General features: G+C 43.9%; 1 protein-coding gene across 7 annotated transcripts in view; it reads left to right on the forward strand.

The window, feature by feature from the left end:
- Positions 1–16,353, forward strand: part of col12a1b (collagen, type XII, alpha 1b) — a 93,842-nt gene that overhangs the window by 55,230 nt on the left and 22,259 nt on the right. For 6 of the 7 annotated variants that reach the window (XM_041064111.1, XM_041064108.1, XM_041064109.1 and 3 more), the window contains 16 exons: positions 435–574; positions 835–964; positions 1,466–1,605; positions 1,720–1,849; positions 4,284–4,426; positions 6,953–7,082; positions 7,434–7,576; positions 8,445–8,574; positions 9,264–9,383; positions 10,167–10,313; positions 10,579–10,695; positions 13,240–13,392; positions 13,828–13,902; positions 15,122–15,261; positions 15,918–16,041; positions 16,159–16,302. In XM_041064111.1, the coding sequence (XP_040920045.1) occupies positions 435–574; positions 835–964; positions 1,466–1,605; positions 1,720–1,849; positions 4,284–4,426; positions 6,953–7,082; positions 7,434–7,576; positions 8,445–8,574; positions 9,264–9,383; positions 10,167–10,313; positions 10,579–10,695; positions 13,240–13,392; positions 13,828–13,902; positions 15,122–15,261; positions 15,918–16,041; positions 16,159–16,302 (2,106 nt within the window). The remainder of the gene's footprint in view (positions 1–434; positions 575–834; positions 965–1,465; positions 1,606–1,719; positions 1,850–4,283; positions 4,427–6,952; positions 7,083–7,433; positions 7,577–8,444; positions 8,575–9,263; positions 9,384–10,166; positions 10,314–10,578; positions 10,696–13,239; positions 13,393–13,827; positions 13,903–15,121; positions 15,262–15,917; positions 16,042–16,158; positions 16,303–16,353) is intronic. The other variant, XM_041064112.1, reaches the window with a different exon arrangement.

Raw genomic sequence — 16,353 nt, forward strand, 5'->3', positions numbered from 1 at the left:
CAGAATTAGAATACAGACCTTGTTTATACGAACGTTTGTGGCTCACAAAAGAACATAATGAATGCCAGAGAGTTTAGGCAACTTCCTTGATACATCTGGACACTCCTGATGTGGTAAACCCACCCATCTGGTGCACCCTGCAGGATAAAACAAATGCTAAAGATTATTTGCAGCAGTTATTCAACCCTTTTTTAAATCTTGGGTGAAGTTTAAAAAACGTTTTAATAGAGATGTTTTTGGGCTCATGGAATACCACAAAGTTTAGACTGTCACAGGAAAAGGAGACACTCCACTGTGATTGACAATGTCACTGACTCTGAGACACCTGGACTGTCCTGATGAGGTGAACTCCACCCATCCGGTGCACCCTGCAGGATAAAGCAAACAGCGAGGATTTTGTTGCTACAGACCGTGATGTGTCCTGTCTCTTTCAGAGCCTCTGGGTGGAGTGAAGAATCTTCAGGTGATTGACCCCACCATCAACTCCCTGAGGGTTCGCTGGGAGCCGGCTGAGGGCGACGTCAGACAGTACCAAATCATCTACGTCCCCGCCGCCGGAGGAACCGAGAGCATGGTTATATATCTGTTTTATTTATTTAGTTTATAGTGTCTCTGGTATTGAGATTTATTTTACTATGTGGACAGAGAGCTTTGGCAGAGTGTCCTTTGTGCCTACACATATTTTGCATTGTGCACTGTTAGCTCTTTTCCACATTTTACAAAAATAAGAATTTAAGAGTTGTTGAGAGTTAAGGTGGTTCTAAAAGTATGTGAATTTTGAGCGAGTTTTTTGGTTGAGATTCCTTTAACAATGCGTCACTTTGTCCTTCACAGACTCAGGTATCTGGGATTTCGACGAACACGGTTCTGAGAGACCTGAGGCCGGACACCGAGTACAAAGTGACGCTGGTGCCTATTTATGCTGATGTGGAGGGGAAACGCATGTCGGAGAACGGAAAGACGAGTGAGTTCGGCCGGGGCGCAGCAGCTGTAACCTCATCTGACTAACAAAGAGCTTCGCCAAAACCTGGCCTATTTTGTTTGAACCTAGAGGACACATATGGGACAATTTTGGTCATTTTCAGAAGCGAATCCACTAATCAGGTCTTTAATTCAAGATTATGACAATTGATTCATGACAACTCCTGAACTGTGTCGCGATTTTTACTTGTTTTTAGGAAGATTCGAATTTATGTTATTCCACAGAAATGAAATTATTGGTGCTAGAAAAGTAAGATTTTAAAGAACAAAGACAGGTCAGCAGATTTCACCTTCCTGTGACTAACACTTGACAGCAGACTCACTGAACCTCCCTGAAGCTGTAAACCTCGCCCATCTGTTTCTCTGACAAGGTCAAAACAAACGCTAAGAATCATTTGTAGCTGGTTGGTAGTGTGACCCAACTCTGGCTGTAACTCAAACAGGAAATTGACAATCATGTAATGACTTTCTGATGTGTTGACAGAGGCCCTGGGCGGAGTGAAGAATCTGCAGGTCACTGATCCCACCACCAGCTCCCTCAAGGTGCGCTGGGAGCCGGCGGAGGGCAATGTCCGCCAGTACCGCATCTTCTATGTCCCCGCGTCCGGTGGTGCTGAGGACATGGTGAGATATCAGCCTGAGTTCTTGTGCTTCATCTTCTTTATGATGTTAACAAAGAGGTTATGTGGAGCATAGAGTCACTCAGTTTAGTGTGTGTGTGTGTGTGTGTGAGAACAGGAGCAGGTGTCAGGCGGCACCACCAACACCATACTGAGGAACCTGCTGTCAGACACTCCCTACACTGTGACTGTGGTTCCAGTTTATCCAGAGGGAGAAGGTCTGCGCCAGTCTGACAAGGGGAAGACACGTAAGTCCTCGACTGTCCTCGAACTGTCTGCTCAGACATCAGTGTTCACGCCACTGTCCTCACATTTTTTTTAGTTTGTCCTAATAAATCTGTATTTCAGCTAATATTAGTTTTTAAAATGACAGCCGCCCTCAAAAGTCTGACCAGAATCGTCCAGTCTCAGTGTCGAGTGGATTTAGAGGTGTTTAGGTGAGAGTGAGCAGCTTGACAAGGTGCAGAAGAGATGACATCTGTTGAGCTTCCCTTCAGCAAGACTTTTAACCATCTCCTACAGCAGTGAACAAAGGTCAAAGGTCACGGTTGCACTGATTAGCTGCCAGTGGCCAGCAGTACAGGACTGAAGAGAAAAAGAGCAGCCGTGCCTTTACTAAGATAAACAAAGGCTAAAACCGACATGTCAGGATGTCTCCGCACTAATGGAACCAAGACAGATGTTCAGTGCATTTACTGTCCTGAGGTGAACCTGAATCTGATCCTGATGGATTGAAGTCACTCATTATTTTCAGCTTGTTTTTGGTCTTTTTGCAAACTTTGACATCAGAAACATCTTTATAGACAGATAGTATGTCCCAGGTGAGCCCAGGCATCCGTGGAAAAACCACTATAACCTGCAGAATCAGCCAAAACCCCTAAATCACAAAACGCTTTGAAACCCTCCACAGAGGAGTCGCTGGAACAACGGAGAAGCCGAGGAGCTCTTTCAAAGTGATTGATAGCACAAAATAAAAGACAGATAACGTGAAACTTTAAAACTACTGTTGGTAACTGAAGAGTTTGGATGAAGAAACGTTCTCAGAGACTGGATCCTTAATGTTTGAACAGAGCTGGTGAGCCGCTGGTTGCTCTGCTGATATGCCTCAGGTCTCACCTGACAGTCACCTAAAGGGGGCGGGACTGGTTATCTGCTGATGTAGCTTCAGTTTCTCTGATTGGAACTTCCACCCACAGATCACGACAACCCGTTAATTCCAATGAAAGCTGCTCGTGCAGCGAAACACTAATGTAGCATCTAGCATTTTTTTTTTTAACAGTGTCTAAAAGCTGTCGCTGTTCATGCTGAATGCAAAGTTTGTCCTCTTTTGTTTATTTCACCAGAAATGTGAAACAGCTGCTTGACACTGAGTTCTAAGAACAGCAGATATAAAATCTTTCATTAGCTGAAGAGCAAACCAGACCTCAGTTTGTGTTATTGCTTTAATTATCCACATTTTTAGCAGTTAAATGTTCATTTGCGCCGAGTGACAGTGAGGACACTTGAGCACGGCATGTTAAGTGTCACACGTGTTGACACTTAAGATGTGACACAGTGAGAAGTGAACCAGTAAGTGTTTGTCTGTTGGCAGGTTGGCCCACCTCTCCATCACAGCACAGACGTGCTGGTCCTCTGTGTGACTCAGTCCATCAGTGAATATGAGTCTGTGTGACGTTAATGATCTTTATTACCAGACGCTCAGTCCCGTTTTACTGTTTTCCTCTCAGGAGGAATTTGTCACATTTTGTCTGGACAAAAACAGAGTTTCAGTCCAAAATAAGGAATAGTTGCAGTTGCTGCTATAAAATGATTAATAACACAAAATTAGACCAGGGTTATATAATCTCTTTGAAGGATAGAAGGTCATTTTGTTCCTGGATGACAAAAGTAAAACATCCTGACAGACTGTGTCCTCTGTACTTTAACGGTATTGAGTGATGATTTTTTAATGTGGTTATACAACTTTAGGGAAGAGTTGGCGTTTTTTTTTCTAACCAAAACCTACCTATTGCTTCTAGTTTTTCTTTATTGGATAAAGCTCCAAATACCAGGGGGATATGCACATCTGGTTTGGTTTAACAGGGAAGTTAAGGGCTTTTGCATAAACCCAGGACTGTGCTACTTCTCTCTACACGTTCTCCACATAGACACTATATAGACTTCCCTGCAGGAGACTTCTGCTGCACTCAGCATTTGAGTTCAACCTCAAGTTTGATACAGTTTGTCCCACTGAAAAGACAGTTTATTCCTCTATTAAATGTTTTTTTCCCCTGATGAAAGCCAGAGATTTTGTTGTATTGAAACTGTTATTCCAACACAAATCAGCTTGTTTTAATTCGAGACTTCAACAGAATCAGAGCAGGGCAGATAGTTTTCAAGTTCACTGGGTTTCTGAACAGTTTGAAAAGTTTGATTTCAAAATTACCTCTCAAACCTTTTAAAAATGCAAAATGTAAAAACTGACAGTCTGTTCTGTTCAGCACTTCACTGACTAATCCTGACTTTTAAAGAATGTAATCACTTGTGTTTGTAAATCCATCAGCATTAGCTGTAAAGTTCAGGTACTAAAATGGGAAATACTTGGAACGAGGTCTTGGTTTTGATGTTTTGTTGCTAAGCGAAGTAAGTCAGCACTCCCTCCTTTCTCACTTCACTTTCTCTTAACCTTTGTGACCTTTGCAGTCCCGCGCACGCCACCCAGGAACATCCAGGTGTACAACCCCACCCCCAACAGCCTGAACACGCGCTGGGAGCCCGCCACAGGCCAGGTTCAGCAGTACCGGGTGACTTATTCTCCCCTGACCGGAACCAGACCCTCAGAATCAGTGAGTGACTCTCTCCAGGCTGTTAAAACACAAACTGTCATTAACAGCAGAATTTGCCCCAAGGGCAGGAGGCGGTGGTTTCCCCTGAGAGCACTCCCTTTTTGTTCACAGGGGAAAAGGATTAGAGCAAAGAATGTAGAGACAAAAAATAACAAACTCTGACATGTTATTTTACTTGTAAACAGTTATATAAATCTCCTTGTGAGATCAGATAACTAATTTTTTTTCATTGCGAATCAGCGTATTGCACAGTCTGCAGGTCAGCTCATGTTGGATGTTTCGTGTCTCCAGGAAATTCTTGAGATAAGTGAAATTACATTGGAAAAAAAGGAGAATGATCTCATCCCTCGAGCAGCTTTTGTGTTGCTTGTTTTAAGATAAAGAAGATTTCGTGCCAGATAGGGCTGCAACTAATGATTATTTTCATTATTGACTAATCTGTTGATTATTTGTATTATTAATTGACAGTTCATTTTGTCTATTAAATGTCAGAAACAGTCATAATTTCCCAGACCGGTGTTGGGTGACACCTTCACGTCTCGTTTTGTCTGACCAACAGTCCAGAGAGACTTAAAGGAGGTAAAGGTGCAGACAGACGACTGGTGATACCTCAGATTATCACATTCAGGTGTAAAAGCTCTGAACTTGATTTGATGAAAGGTACATGACTTGTTTTGGAAATGAAACACAAAGTTTACGACTTGGATTCGGTTTGAGACTTGTAGGTTTTGTCTTGGGGACTTGTTGGACTTCGTCCTTGACTCAGTCAGTAGTTGTTACTAAATCCTTTTTATCCATCTCTTCTCTACGTGTAATTAAACCTGTGAAATCCATGTGGAGTCACATCCTTCTCTGGGTCAGTCTGTTTCCTGGAAACAACAGGTGGCCCCTTTCGGTTCGTCCCGTTTGTTTCTCTAAGTGTTCGTGTTGATGTTGCACAGATGTTTGCACAGCAGTAATTATGGTAATGCTCTTAAATATGGAAATCAGGACGTGTCAGCTTTATTTATCTCTCTATCAGCACTGATTTCATGCACCAGTTCAAGTGTCTGGATAGCAGGGAGAGAAAAGAGGCTTTATTTCCCCACAAAGAGTTTGAACTCTGTGACTGAAGTTTGGAAATGCTGTGTGCCAAACACATCTGTGACTGACATCAGTGGAAGCTCCTATGGTTGAATTCTTTGGGACCAGAAGGCTGTAATCTAACGACACTGTTGTGAGGATTATGATCTGCTTTGATGAATGCTATGAGGCTAACAGTGTTCTATAGTTTATTATTCTCTGTAGTCACCACACTGAGAGGTTTATTATCCCCTGTTGTCATAATTTCCTCTATTTTCACTTTTGTTTTTGATTTATTTGAATTAACCTTGATTTTGTTTTGGTCTAGAGGAAGCTGGTTTAGCAGAGACACAGAAAAGACACAAATATGAGTTCAGAAATACAGAAATTCACTAACTCTTGATGATAATTAAGCTCCAACATTAATCTGCTGCTATGACCACACAGTCTTGGAACCCGGCTGCAGGGATTTGCTCCCATTCAGCAGACGAGTGAGGTCCAACCCTGATGTTGGGTGATGAGGTCTGGCTTGCAGTCAGTGTTCCAGCTCAGAGGGTGTTGGATGGAACTGAGGTCTGGGCTCTGTGGAGACCAGTCAAGTTCTTCCTCTCCAGACTGGGAAAAGCATTTTTTAATGGACCTGGCTTTGTGCACAGGGTCTTGTTGGGTGGAGTGAGCCACATTAGCATCACCAGTAATCCAGGTCCTGACTGCCCTTGAAGGGCACAGTCGGGTAGATAACAAAAGTCATCTGGACAGTGTACACATTCACATACACATGACTGTGTGACTAAACCTCCAGCCTAACGTAATTCAGGCCGTGGCCAGACCTGAGTTTACTCTGGGAATTTAACCCCAGGCCAGTTCCAGTTGTAGGATCTCAGCCTCTGCCTCATCACCGAGGAACCTGTTTCATGGTCTGATGTGCCAGAAGCTTTGGGTCCAAAACTCTCGGAGACATTTGCTTTAACCAAAACAAAGTGTGTAGATGAGGGTAGATTCCAGCTCCACCAGCCGATCTAACTCCCGTGATGTAACGGCCCTGATTTAAAGAGCAAAGGACAGATGCCGTGATAATCCTAGTGACAAGAGATGGCCCGCAGCCATCTTTGTTGTTAGAAAACACGTTGAGTTACGTGTCTGAGCTGTTCTCTGAGCCGATGACAGACCCCGCGCTCTCCAGACGCTTCTTAGCAGAAACTGTTTATCCGTCTGTCCACTTACTGAATGAATGATTTGCTTGGCATCCAGCCTCCCGTGCTTTTGTTAGTGTTGTAGGAAAACTTTGGCAGCAGGAGATAACTGGATATGGGATGAGCAGTGAGGTCATTATGTACATTATCACTGCCAGATCTTTATGTCATTCATGAAGAGGCGCTTTCGAATAGGCAAAGCCCCGCACTGTGGCTGTCATGGCGATGATGTCTGTCTAATTTTTGACCCTTGGGTTCCCTCTCCAACAAGGTCCTGGTTCCAGGAAACGTTAACAATGCCTTCCTGGACAACCTGATCCAGGACACTCCCTACTCAATCAGTGTCTCAGCTCTGTACGCCGACGGAGAGGGATCGTCGGTGAAGGGCAACGGCAAAACACGTGAGTTCAACAACAGCATCACAGGCCGACAGCGTATACAATCAGGAGTCTGAGTCTCGTTTACATCTGCGTTGAGACGTATGCATGGACGCCCCAGAGCATGTATACACTGTACAGTCTCTGAACAAGCAAACTGTTCAAGTCTGGTTACTAACACACTGCCTCTAAACAAATGATGAAATCCTACCAGTGATTCAATGTTTCTTCAGATGTATGACTTAGATTTATCAGTTATCATCGAACAAACTCCCACCACAGTGAACAAACAGGACCAGAGAGACATCCAACCACAAAATAAACCTGTCCAATCACATGTGAGACACACATTAAGCTGCTGTGTTTCCGTTGCAGTGCCCCGTGCCGGTCCCAGGAATATGCGTGTGTTTGACGCCACCACCAGCACCCTCACCATCGGCTGGGACCATGCAGAGGGACCCGTGAGGCAGTACAGGATCGCCTACGCTCCCATGACCGGAGACCCCATCACTGAGTTTGTACGTGTGCCACAAAAAAAAAAGTCCATAACACCTTCAGTCTGTTTTACATCGCATGCGACTGCCAAGGAAAACTGCTCTAACCTTCAAAACAGTAAGAAGTCGCACAGTGAAGACAGAGGATTTATCTCCAGTTGTGATTCTTTTGAAAGTAAATCTTCTTTATCAAGAGCAGAAATATCAAACTGAAATATTTACAATCTTCAGTGTGACAGAGAAAAAGCCAACACATGAAGAAAATGCATCAGAATCAAAGATCTCAGGCTTATTTTAGTAATAATGAGAGATTATTTTCAGGTAATGACGTTTTTTTGTTTTGGACGAATGTTTCAGATAGATTCATGATACACTCTCGCCATTTTCCATTCGCCTTGATGTTCCCCTCGAACTATGCGGTGAAGTCACATCTCAGGATTCCTTGGCTCGTTCAGGTTATAAATCACAGATTAGTGAGACTAATTACAGGCTCAGTTAAAAAACAGTGTAATTTGGGCCATAATAACATTATTAATAGTCCTTAATAATGAGTTGGAGCCGTGGTGGAGAGCGGAGACAGTCCAGCTGTGCTCCCCTCTGCTTGTTAGTGAAGCACCTGTTCTGTATGAGTCAGCTGTCTGCAACGGAGGGACGGCGATGAAAGGATTTCTCCAGTCTGAGACCGAGTGGAGAACCTATAACCATTTATAAATACATACAATTAATCCAATTTAGCATCTGTGTCTAATGGAGAAGGTGCACAGCTTCCATAATCCAACTGAACTGCTAATTTCTGCTTCAGGACACAAAATCAGTCCTTCCTGTTTATTAGATTGTTCTTGTAGAGGAACGGAGACTTGTTTGTAAGACTCTGTGGTGTTTTCCTTTTCAGACTGTGGTTCCTGGAAACAGAAACAATGCCATGCTGCAGAATCTGCTCCCAGACACTCCATACAACATCACTGTGGAGGCCATCTACGCCGAGGGGCCTGGGGGGTCGCTCAACGGGAACGGACGCACAGGTGAGGCAACAAAGGGTTGACGCAGATAAACTAACTACACCAGATCATGGTCTGCACTGTCTGCTTTTGAGAAATGTTCGTTAGCTTGTTGACAGCGTCTTCAACACAGAGCCAGAACTCTGGAGGCTCCAGGTGTCAGTCCAGCAACTTCACACAGCCACTTCACACATCAGAGCCTCCTGCTGCTGATGCAGCCTTCGAGTTAAACACACAGAGGCCGCGGCTCTGCAGGCCAGCAGCTCTGCAGAGAGAAGAGCCTGCGCAGGGAAAATAAATACAGTAGACATACATTAGTCAACAGTGCCAACACGTGTTAGTCCGGGCACTGGGATCTCACAGGAGCTGAACTGGGAGAGCACTCAACTGGTGAGCAGTAGCATTAGTTATACAAACAATAGAAGCTCAGAGGAAGCGTGTGTGTGTGCCAGGCACTTTCAGGCATCGGTCCAAGTCTGAACACACACCGCCCGGCTCGCTCAGCCAGCCTGAGCAGAGATCCAAATCGACCGTGCACACCGTGTATTACATATAATGGATTTAATAAACAGATTTAAAGGAAACAAATCAGCAGTGACTCGCTACTGAGGAGGCAGAACATGATCGTCCAGGAAGTGGTTTGGTGTTTTAATGTTTGATTGTGAAACAGTGAAATAACAGATGTGGTTGTCCGTGTCTTCTCTCTGTCGCAGTCGGCCTGCTGAGTCCCAGAAACCTTCGCGTCTCAGATGAGTGGTACACGCGTTTCAGAGTGGCCTGGGACCCGGTGGCAGCTCCCGTCCAGGGTTACAGGCTGGTGTATTCTCCTGAAGGTGAGCTCCCGTCACATGAAGCATGCTCAGGATTCGACTTCTCCGAGTGAGTGCGGTTTGTGTGTCTGACCTGTGTCGATGAGCTGTGAGCAGTTAAAGATTTTTACCTTCTCTCATTGTTTTATTTGTGTAGGTTTTAGTAGCCGGTACAGATCAAACTCAACAAAACGAGTTGCAGTTTTCATGTTAAAGAAAAAAAGATTCAAGTGAGAAACAGGAGGAAAACAGGATTTTGTGTAGCAGTGATGTTTGTTAATCATCCTGTGACTCCTCAGATTTATCTTGTGGCTCCCTGGAGGGTATTTCATTTCACTGAGAGAAAACAAAACAATTTATCAATTTAAAAAATGAATGAGATTTTTTTGAGCGTTAGTTAGTTAATGGATGAGTATTTTTTTGATTGTAGTAAAATTAAAAAAAAAAAAAAAGAAACAGTTTAAAGCTGTTCAAAGCTTCTGAATACCACTTGTACTTTCACTGTGAACTCGGGAGCTAAACTCACTTTGACACCTGGTCAAGGCTGCTTCACATTTATTTGTCACACATGGTGAAGAATTTGTGCTCGAATGGGTCGATGTTGAACTTGGCTTCTGCTGCAAGTCGCCATCTGCAAAATGCTTACCAGATAGTTGTGACTGCTCTGCAAACACTCTTTGATGTTTGTCTTCTGCCAGTGAGACCTTTTTTTTTCCTTTGGTTACACAATGACAACAACTACAGTCATTTTACATGAGTCGGCGCGGCGCCGCGTCTCGTCGTATTAACGTGCTGTTGTGTTTGCAGGCACAGACCAGCCCGTCGATATCTTTGTGGGCGACGTGACCTCGTACACTCTGCACAACCTCCAGCCTGGAACCACCTACGACGTCAAAGTGATCGCTCAGTACACCGGCGGCATGAGTGCACCGCTCGCTGGACAGGGAACAACACGTACGTACAGAAGCTGTGTGAAAAGACGAAAGCAGAGGAACCGCTTTCAAGTTATTCCAAACACTTTCTCTCATTCACTCTTTGTAGTTTCTGACCACACACAGTTTTGTTCTAGTTATGCTTTTTTTCAGATTTTGAGAGTTTGGAAAGAATCAGAAGTTGAGACTAAAAATCTGGACTTAATTTAGGTTTAAGTCACAATAATGAAAACTCTTCAGTTTTCACTTGGTAAAATATAATTTTAAATGAGTTTCTGTCTCTGCAGTCTACCTGAATGTGACCAACATTGAGACCTACAACGTTGGTCACGACAAGTTCTGCATCAAATGGACTCCTCACAGGGCGGCCACGTCGTACCGCATCAAACTCAACCCTGTGGACCGTAAGTCTTCTCGATTCTCAGCACAGTCAGTACGTCACCTCCACTTCCATTAAATCAAACAGTTACCCAGCCCTTTTTCTGATTGTTTAATCTATACAACGTTATAGAAAAGTGAAAAGTGACCATCACAGTTCCCCAGAGTCCAATGTGATGTCTTCAGATGTCTTTCTCGTCAGACCAACGGTCCAAAACCCAGACGCTCAGTTCACAGTGATCTAAAACAGAGACAATCAGCAAATCCTCACATTTGCATCGGTCCTTTAATTCTACCTTGAATCGATCACAGGAAGGAAAAGTGAACAGATGCAGTTAAATATTCTTGTTAAGGAATTTCTGCCACCACCTGCTGCAGACACATGAGGCTGTTGTTTGTCCCTGAGGACAGCAGTGCGGTTCACTTTCACAGTCAGATCCTGATTGAAGGTGAATTGTTTGAGGGCATTAATGCAGTAACGTGCAGTAAGACTCCCAGCTGATGTCTGAGGAAAAATCTGAAGATGAGCTCATCTCTGTGGCTGTTCATGCTACAGATCTGCTGCTGATTTCAGGCGGACCCTTCGCCGTGTTCAGCAGACTGTGTTGGATGCTGGGATTGCGTCTAGACTCTTTTTTTATTTTTCTCTCAGAGACTGTTTATCTCTAGGCCTCCTCTTTGTGATTATTACTTGAAGCAGGATGCAAGTTTTGGCCAGGACTGAAAGCCCTCGACCACCAAGCTTTAATTGTGTCTGCAAAGATTACATCCTTTTCAATTACTGCAGGGTCTTTGATTCCCATCTGGTTCATATTGGCACATAGACATGGGTTAGCAGTTAAAGAGCAGGAAAACTCAGCAAGAGGAGCATCAATATTTAAATATCTATATGGTAGTCATTAGCTTTTCAGGCCGCAGCGACGGGGTGCCAGAACAAATATGGGTCTGCTAGCGTGAGACAGATGGCGGGTTAACCACGAGCACAGGATCAGAAATCCTCCGCACGAGAATCCGTCCCAGTGAGAGGCAGCAGACGATGCTCTCGAGTCAACAAATCAGTCAACTGTTTGTCCTCAAGTGGAAACGCAAACAGCAGTTGGAGACGGTGGTGAGATGAGTGAGTGGAAAACCAGCGGGCTCGGGTCGTCCCCATGCCATGGAAACACTGGTTAGAGAGGAACATGTGGCTGCCAGTTTTTTAACACTCACTATCATCTAATATCCAGCTGAAATGTTTCAGGGATTATATTTAGTCAACATCACTCCCTGTGCAAATGTGTGTGTATCTTCTGTCTTGATAAATGAAGGCCACTGTTCTGGAGACGATCTGACCGAGAGACGTGTGTTTTCCCAGAACAAGTTATATTAAACCACTTCCATCAGAACTTGTTGATCTTACAGAGCTCATTCTGAAACTCTTGCATCACCAGAGCTGCTGGATTCTGTCATAAAAAAAAAATGAAATCCTTCTCATTTAAAGTCATTCACACTGAAAAATAGCATCATCCTCCATGGCAGCTGTCTCTGCAATAAACATGCTTTGTTTGTTTGCGCTTACTCGAGCACACAGTGTAAATAGGAAACCTTATTACGAATATATCACTGCCCAGCCATGCAGAGATGTAAACACTTCAGTGGAAGGGTCAGCTGTTGGCTTTGTTCCACAGAGATGCTGACAAGGATCAAGGCTTCTGCAGGGTTTTTTTAAGCAACATTAAATAATCTTTTATTTTCCTCCATTAGCAACAAAACAGAAGATACAGCAGCACTAAGAAGGTGATCGCTACGACGATGTGGGTTTTTTCACAAGAAATGTTCACGTCAAGCGAAGTAACAATAAGCTAAACTCCTTTGTTTGAAGCTGTGAGAGGTTTTAATAGTAACTCTAAAGATGCCAAATTTATAAAATAAACCGAGCGTGTTTCAATAAATCCAAACATACACACTGTAGGAAATGGAGCAAAATGCTGTAAAATAAAAATTCTATTTCGTCATTTATTAAGCTGAAGTACAGGCTGAGGTTGCCAACATTACAAGTCAGCGTGCCCGGGTGTTAGCTTTAAAATCCAGATATGTGAGCACCTAGGGAAGTAATCTTTGAGTCATTGCTAATAATCATTAATGTTATCATACCCCAGGAGATGCATACAATGAGTAAATATCTTAGTTTTCACCAGTCATATTAATCTTTTATGATGATTCCGAGCTGAAATATTATATAAAACCCGCTGGGTGTGGTTTACAAGGCTGGGACCGTGAATTTCCAGACATGTAGAACCAGGAGCTGCTCCGTGTCCTCGGTGTCCTCCTGCAGTCACAGCACACGAGTCAGTGTTTCCTTCTGAATGTGATCAGTCCAGTTGATGAGTCCCACAGAAACATGTCACTGAATGATAACTGATCTGCAGGTGTCCTGTTAATGTGCGTGTATATATATGAACCTGCCAAATTCCAATGGGACTAAATTTTATTCAGAATAATACAGTTTATTCTGACAGAGCAGTTTTTATTCTCATTAAGATTTTAGTCTGATTATTGGTGATTGAAAGTGTATTTTCCTTCCCCTGCAGCCTCCAGTAAAGGACAACATGAGATCACCATCCCCGCCGGCCTTCCTCAGTACTGCTTTGAAGGACTTTCTCCTGATGCTCTGTACACTGCCACTGTCTTCGTTCAGACCCCAAATCTGGAGGGACCAGGGGTCAGCGCCAAAGAGAGAACCTGTAAGTGTCCAGTCTGTGTTGTGTCATGTAAATATCAAACTCTACAGAGTGGAGCTTTCATTAGCATTAGCATTTCTCCCATGAAATGGGACATAGCATCAATGTTATTATTATTCACTAATTGAGACATTAAAGACATTACCACATCTTTCTGTCCTTCACGGTTTGCTGCACACAGACCGGCAGCTTCTACATCATCAGTGGAAGGAGACACTGACACCCCTCCACATCCTGTCACCTCAGATTTACAAAAGAAAGCACGATTGTGTTAACAAGCTGCATCACCTCAACACGTCCAGTCAGGATGTGAAGCGTGGTGTCTGAGATACGGAGCGCGAGTGACATCATCTCACAGGACCAATCCAAAACAATGACCTCACCACACAACATGTTTTCTGTTGTCCTGACGGTTGCGTCTGTTTTTGTTTGTCGTAGTGGTGAAGCCGACTCCAGTTCCAACGCTCCCACCAACTCCAACACCTCCACCCACCATCCCCCCTGCATGGGCAGGTAAGCATGTAATGGCGTAATCCAACTCAATTTTTGGTGTGCCACAGCACATGGATCTGTCGTGACCTCATCACCGTGCTCCCTGAATGTTCCGGTATCTACGTCTCGTTTGTGAGGTCATATTAGCCCAGTGGCTGCTCAGGGTACTGCAGCCTCTGCACTGATAAAGCAGCAGCTGTGAAACGGTGAATACATTTTTTAAATAAACCACACAACATAACTCGTCTTATCATCAGAATTTGATCCACTCCGTCCAGAAACATTTGGAAACTCTAGAGGAGACATGTGATTAAATTATTTTATTCCATTCATGTGTGCAGGGAGTCAGCAGCCAACACACAGAGGTTTGTTCAGAGTATGCACCCTGTGTTAGCAGCACAAGTTTGTTTACGCACACGGGCAATTCTGCATGATGATTCACTCCATGTAGTCAATGGAAGCATGAATGATAACATGCTAAAACCATACCGCTGTACCACATTCAGAGACTCCGGGTCGATATTTCCCACCAAACCTGGGAGAAAAACGTGGATCATCCCAGGACTGAATGGGTCAGACCCTTTCATTCAGGCTCAGCTCTGGTTGGAAGCTCCTCGGTGCAGCGTTTTGGCCGCAGAGACGGTTTGAGCGCTGACTCCCTCTGGATCCGACTCGCTCCAGCGGTGAATTAATCGCCACCACATGTGCTGCTGGCCCCGTGGCCGCATGACAAGGAACACGCCTGTTGAGAACCAACAACTTAGGTGTTGAAAAATGAAGACAGACCGGTCCAAAGAATCTGTTTGTGCCGTTTGGTGTTGTGTAAAAGTTGTTTATGAAAAGGACGGATAGAGAAGATTACAAAGTATGCTGCATCACATAAGGCAAAGATTATTCAAAGTTTCTGACCCGTTTCGTATTCGTCTGAGAGGAGCCCATTAACCAGAGCTCACTTTCAACCCTTCTGGTGACCAAATGTTCCTCGTTTTGTTTTGCCAGTATTTTTTTTTTTTCTCCGTGAAACCCATAATTACTATACAGTACATGGCCTCATCAAGTCATTTTTCTCAATCGTTTTGTTTTGTTGCACGCTTTCAGCCGGCTTTTTTATGTGCTCCGGCTCGCAAACGATAATTATGCCGTGTGATGATGCCATTTTCTCTGCTGGTGTTTGTGATGCTGCCCCGAGGTCTGGCCGCTGGACTTTAAAGCTCCTTACTGACTTGTTTTCCTGCCTCAGTTTGCAAAGGTGCCAAAGCAGATGTGGTGTTCCTCATCGATGGCTCCTGGAGTATCGGCGAGGAGAGCTTCACCAAAGTCGTGCACTTTGTCTCCGGCATGATCGGCGCTTTTGATGTCATCGGACCCTCGGGAATGCAGGTCTGGATCAGAGCGATGCGCTTTGACATCGTGCTGCGTGTTTCCTCCTTTAAAACATTTTGATAAAAGACCTATAAATTAAACTGTAATATTAAGTTAAAATAACAATCAGTGGATTCAGTATTCCAGCTGTTGTGTGGACCATGTGCACACTCCATACACTCTCTCTCTCTCGGGTATAAAATTGTAGACATGCTATATGTTATATATATATTCTTGAGTAGTACAGTGGAATTTACTGGAATTTAAGTGTTGTAATTATATTGAAGTCACAGAGTTAAGCATCTGTTTTTCTGAAGAGTAAATCCCTGTTGATCTTTGAAAATTCCTGAAGGTTGTTTGACATCACTTCCAGAAGCTTTGAGCAGTTTTTCCAGAGTCCTCAAAGACACTTCTCTCCATCTGGATAATAAAGAAAAGTCCAAATGTGCTGTGGACCAAATTTATTTGAGAAGTTTTTACAGTATATTTATCAATATTCATGTTATTTTCCATTATTGAATATTTACATACATGTAATTAAAACATGTGACAGAGACTCTGAGTGCTCTACAACATTTTGATCTGTTGCCTTCTCAGTGAATTAAGCACTCACAGTTGGAGGAATTCAGTCTGTTGCTCTGTCCTGAGGTTTCTCCGTGTGACTTTCCAAACAGGTGTCTTTCGTGCAGTACAGCGACAACGCAAAGACAGAGTTCAAGCTGAACGCTTACCAAGACAAAGGCGTCGCCATGTCTTCGCTTCATTACATTCGCTACAGAGGAGGAAACACCAAGACAGGTTCGATCACGATCATTTGCTTTGTGCAGACCGTGAAACGTCTGCAACAAACCAGATTCTGTCATGACTGTTTAACATCCCAAACCGTTGTCATTTCCCTCTCCCTCTGTTGAGCAGGGGTGGCACTGAAACACACCTATGACAAGGCCTTTTCATTGGAAAATGGAATGAGAAGAAATGTCCCCAAGGTTGTCGTAGCGATCACAGACGGACGATCTCAGGACGAGGTGAAGAAGAACGCCGCCAAGCTGCAGCACGCAGGTAACGGACACTGTGGTCACTAAAATGATCAGTGTTTTATCCCCAGGATAC

This window comes from Toxotes jaculatrix, chromosome 19 (genome assembly GCF_017976425.1).
Source record: "Toxotes jaculatrix isolate fToxJac2 chromosome 19, fToxJac2.pri, whole genome shotgun sequence".
Classification (NCBI taxonomy): domain Eukaryota; kingdom Metazoa; phylum Chordata; class Actinopteri; family Toxotidae; genus Toxotes; species Toxotes jaculatrix.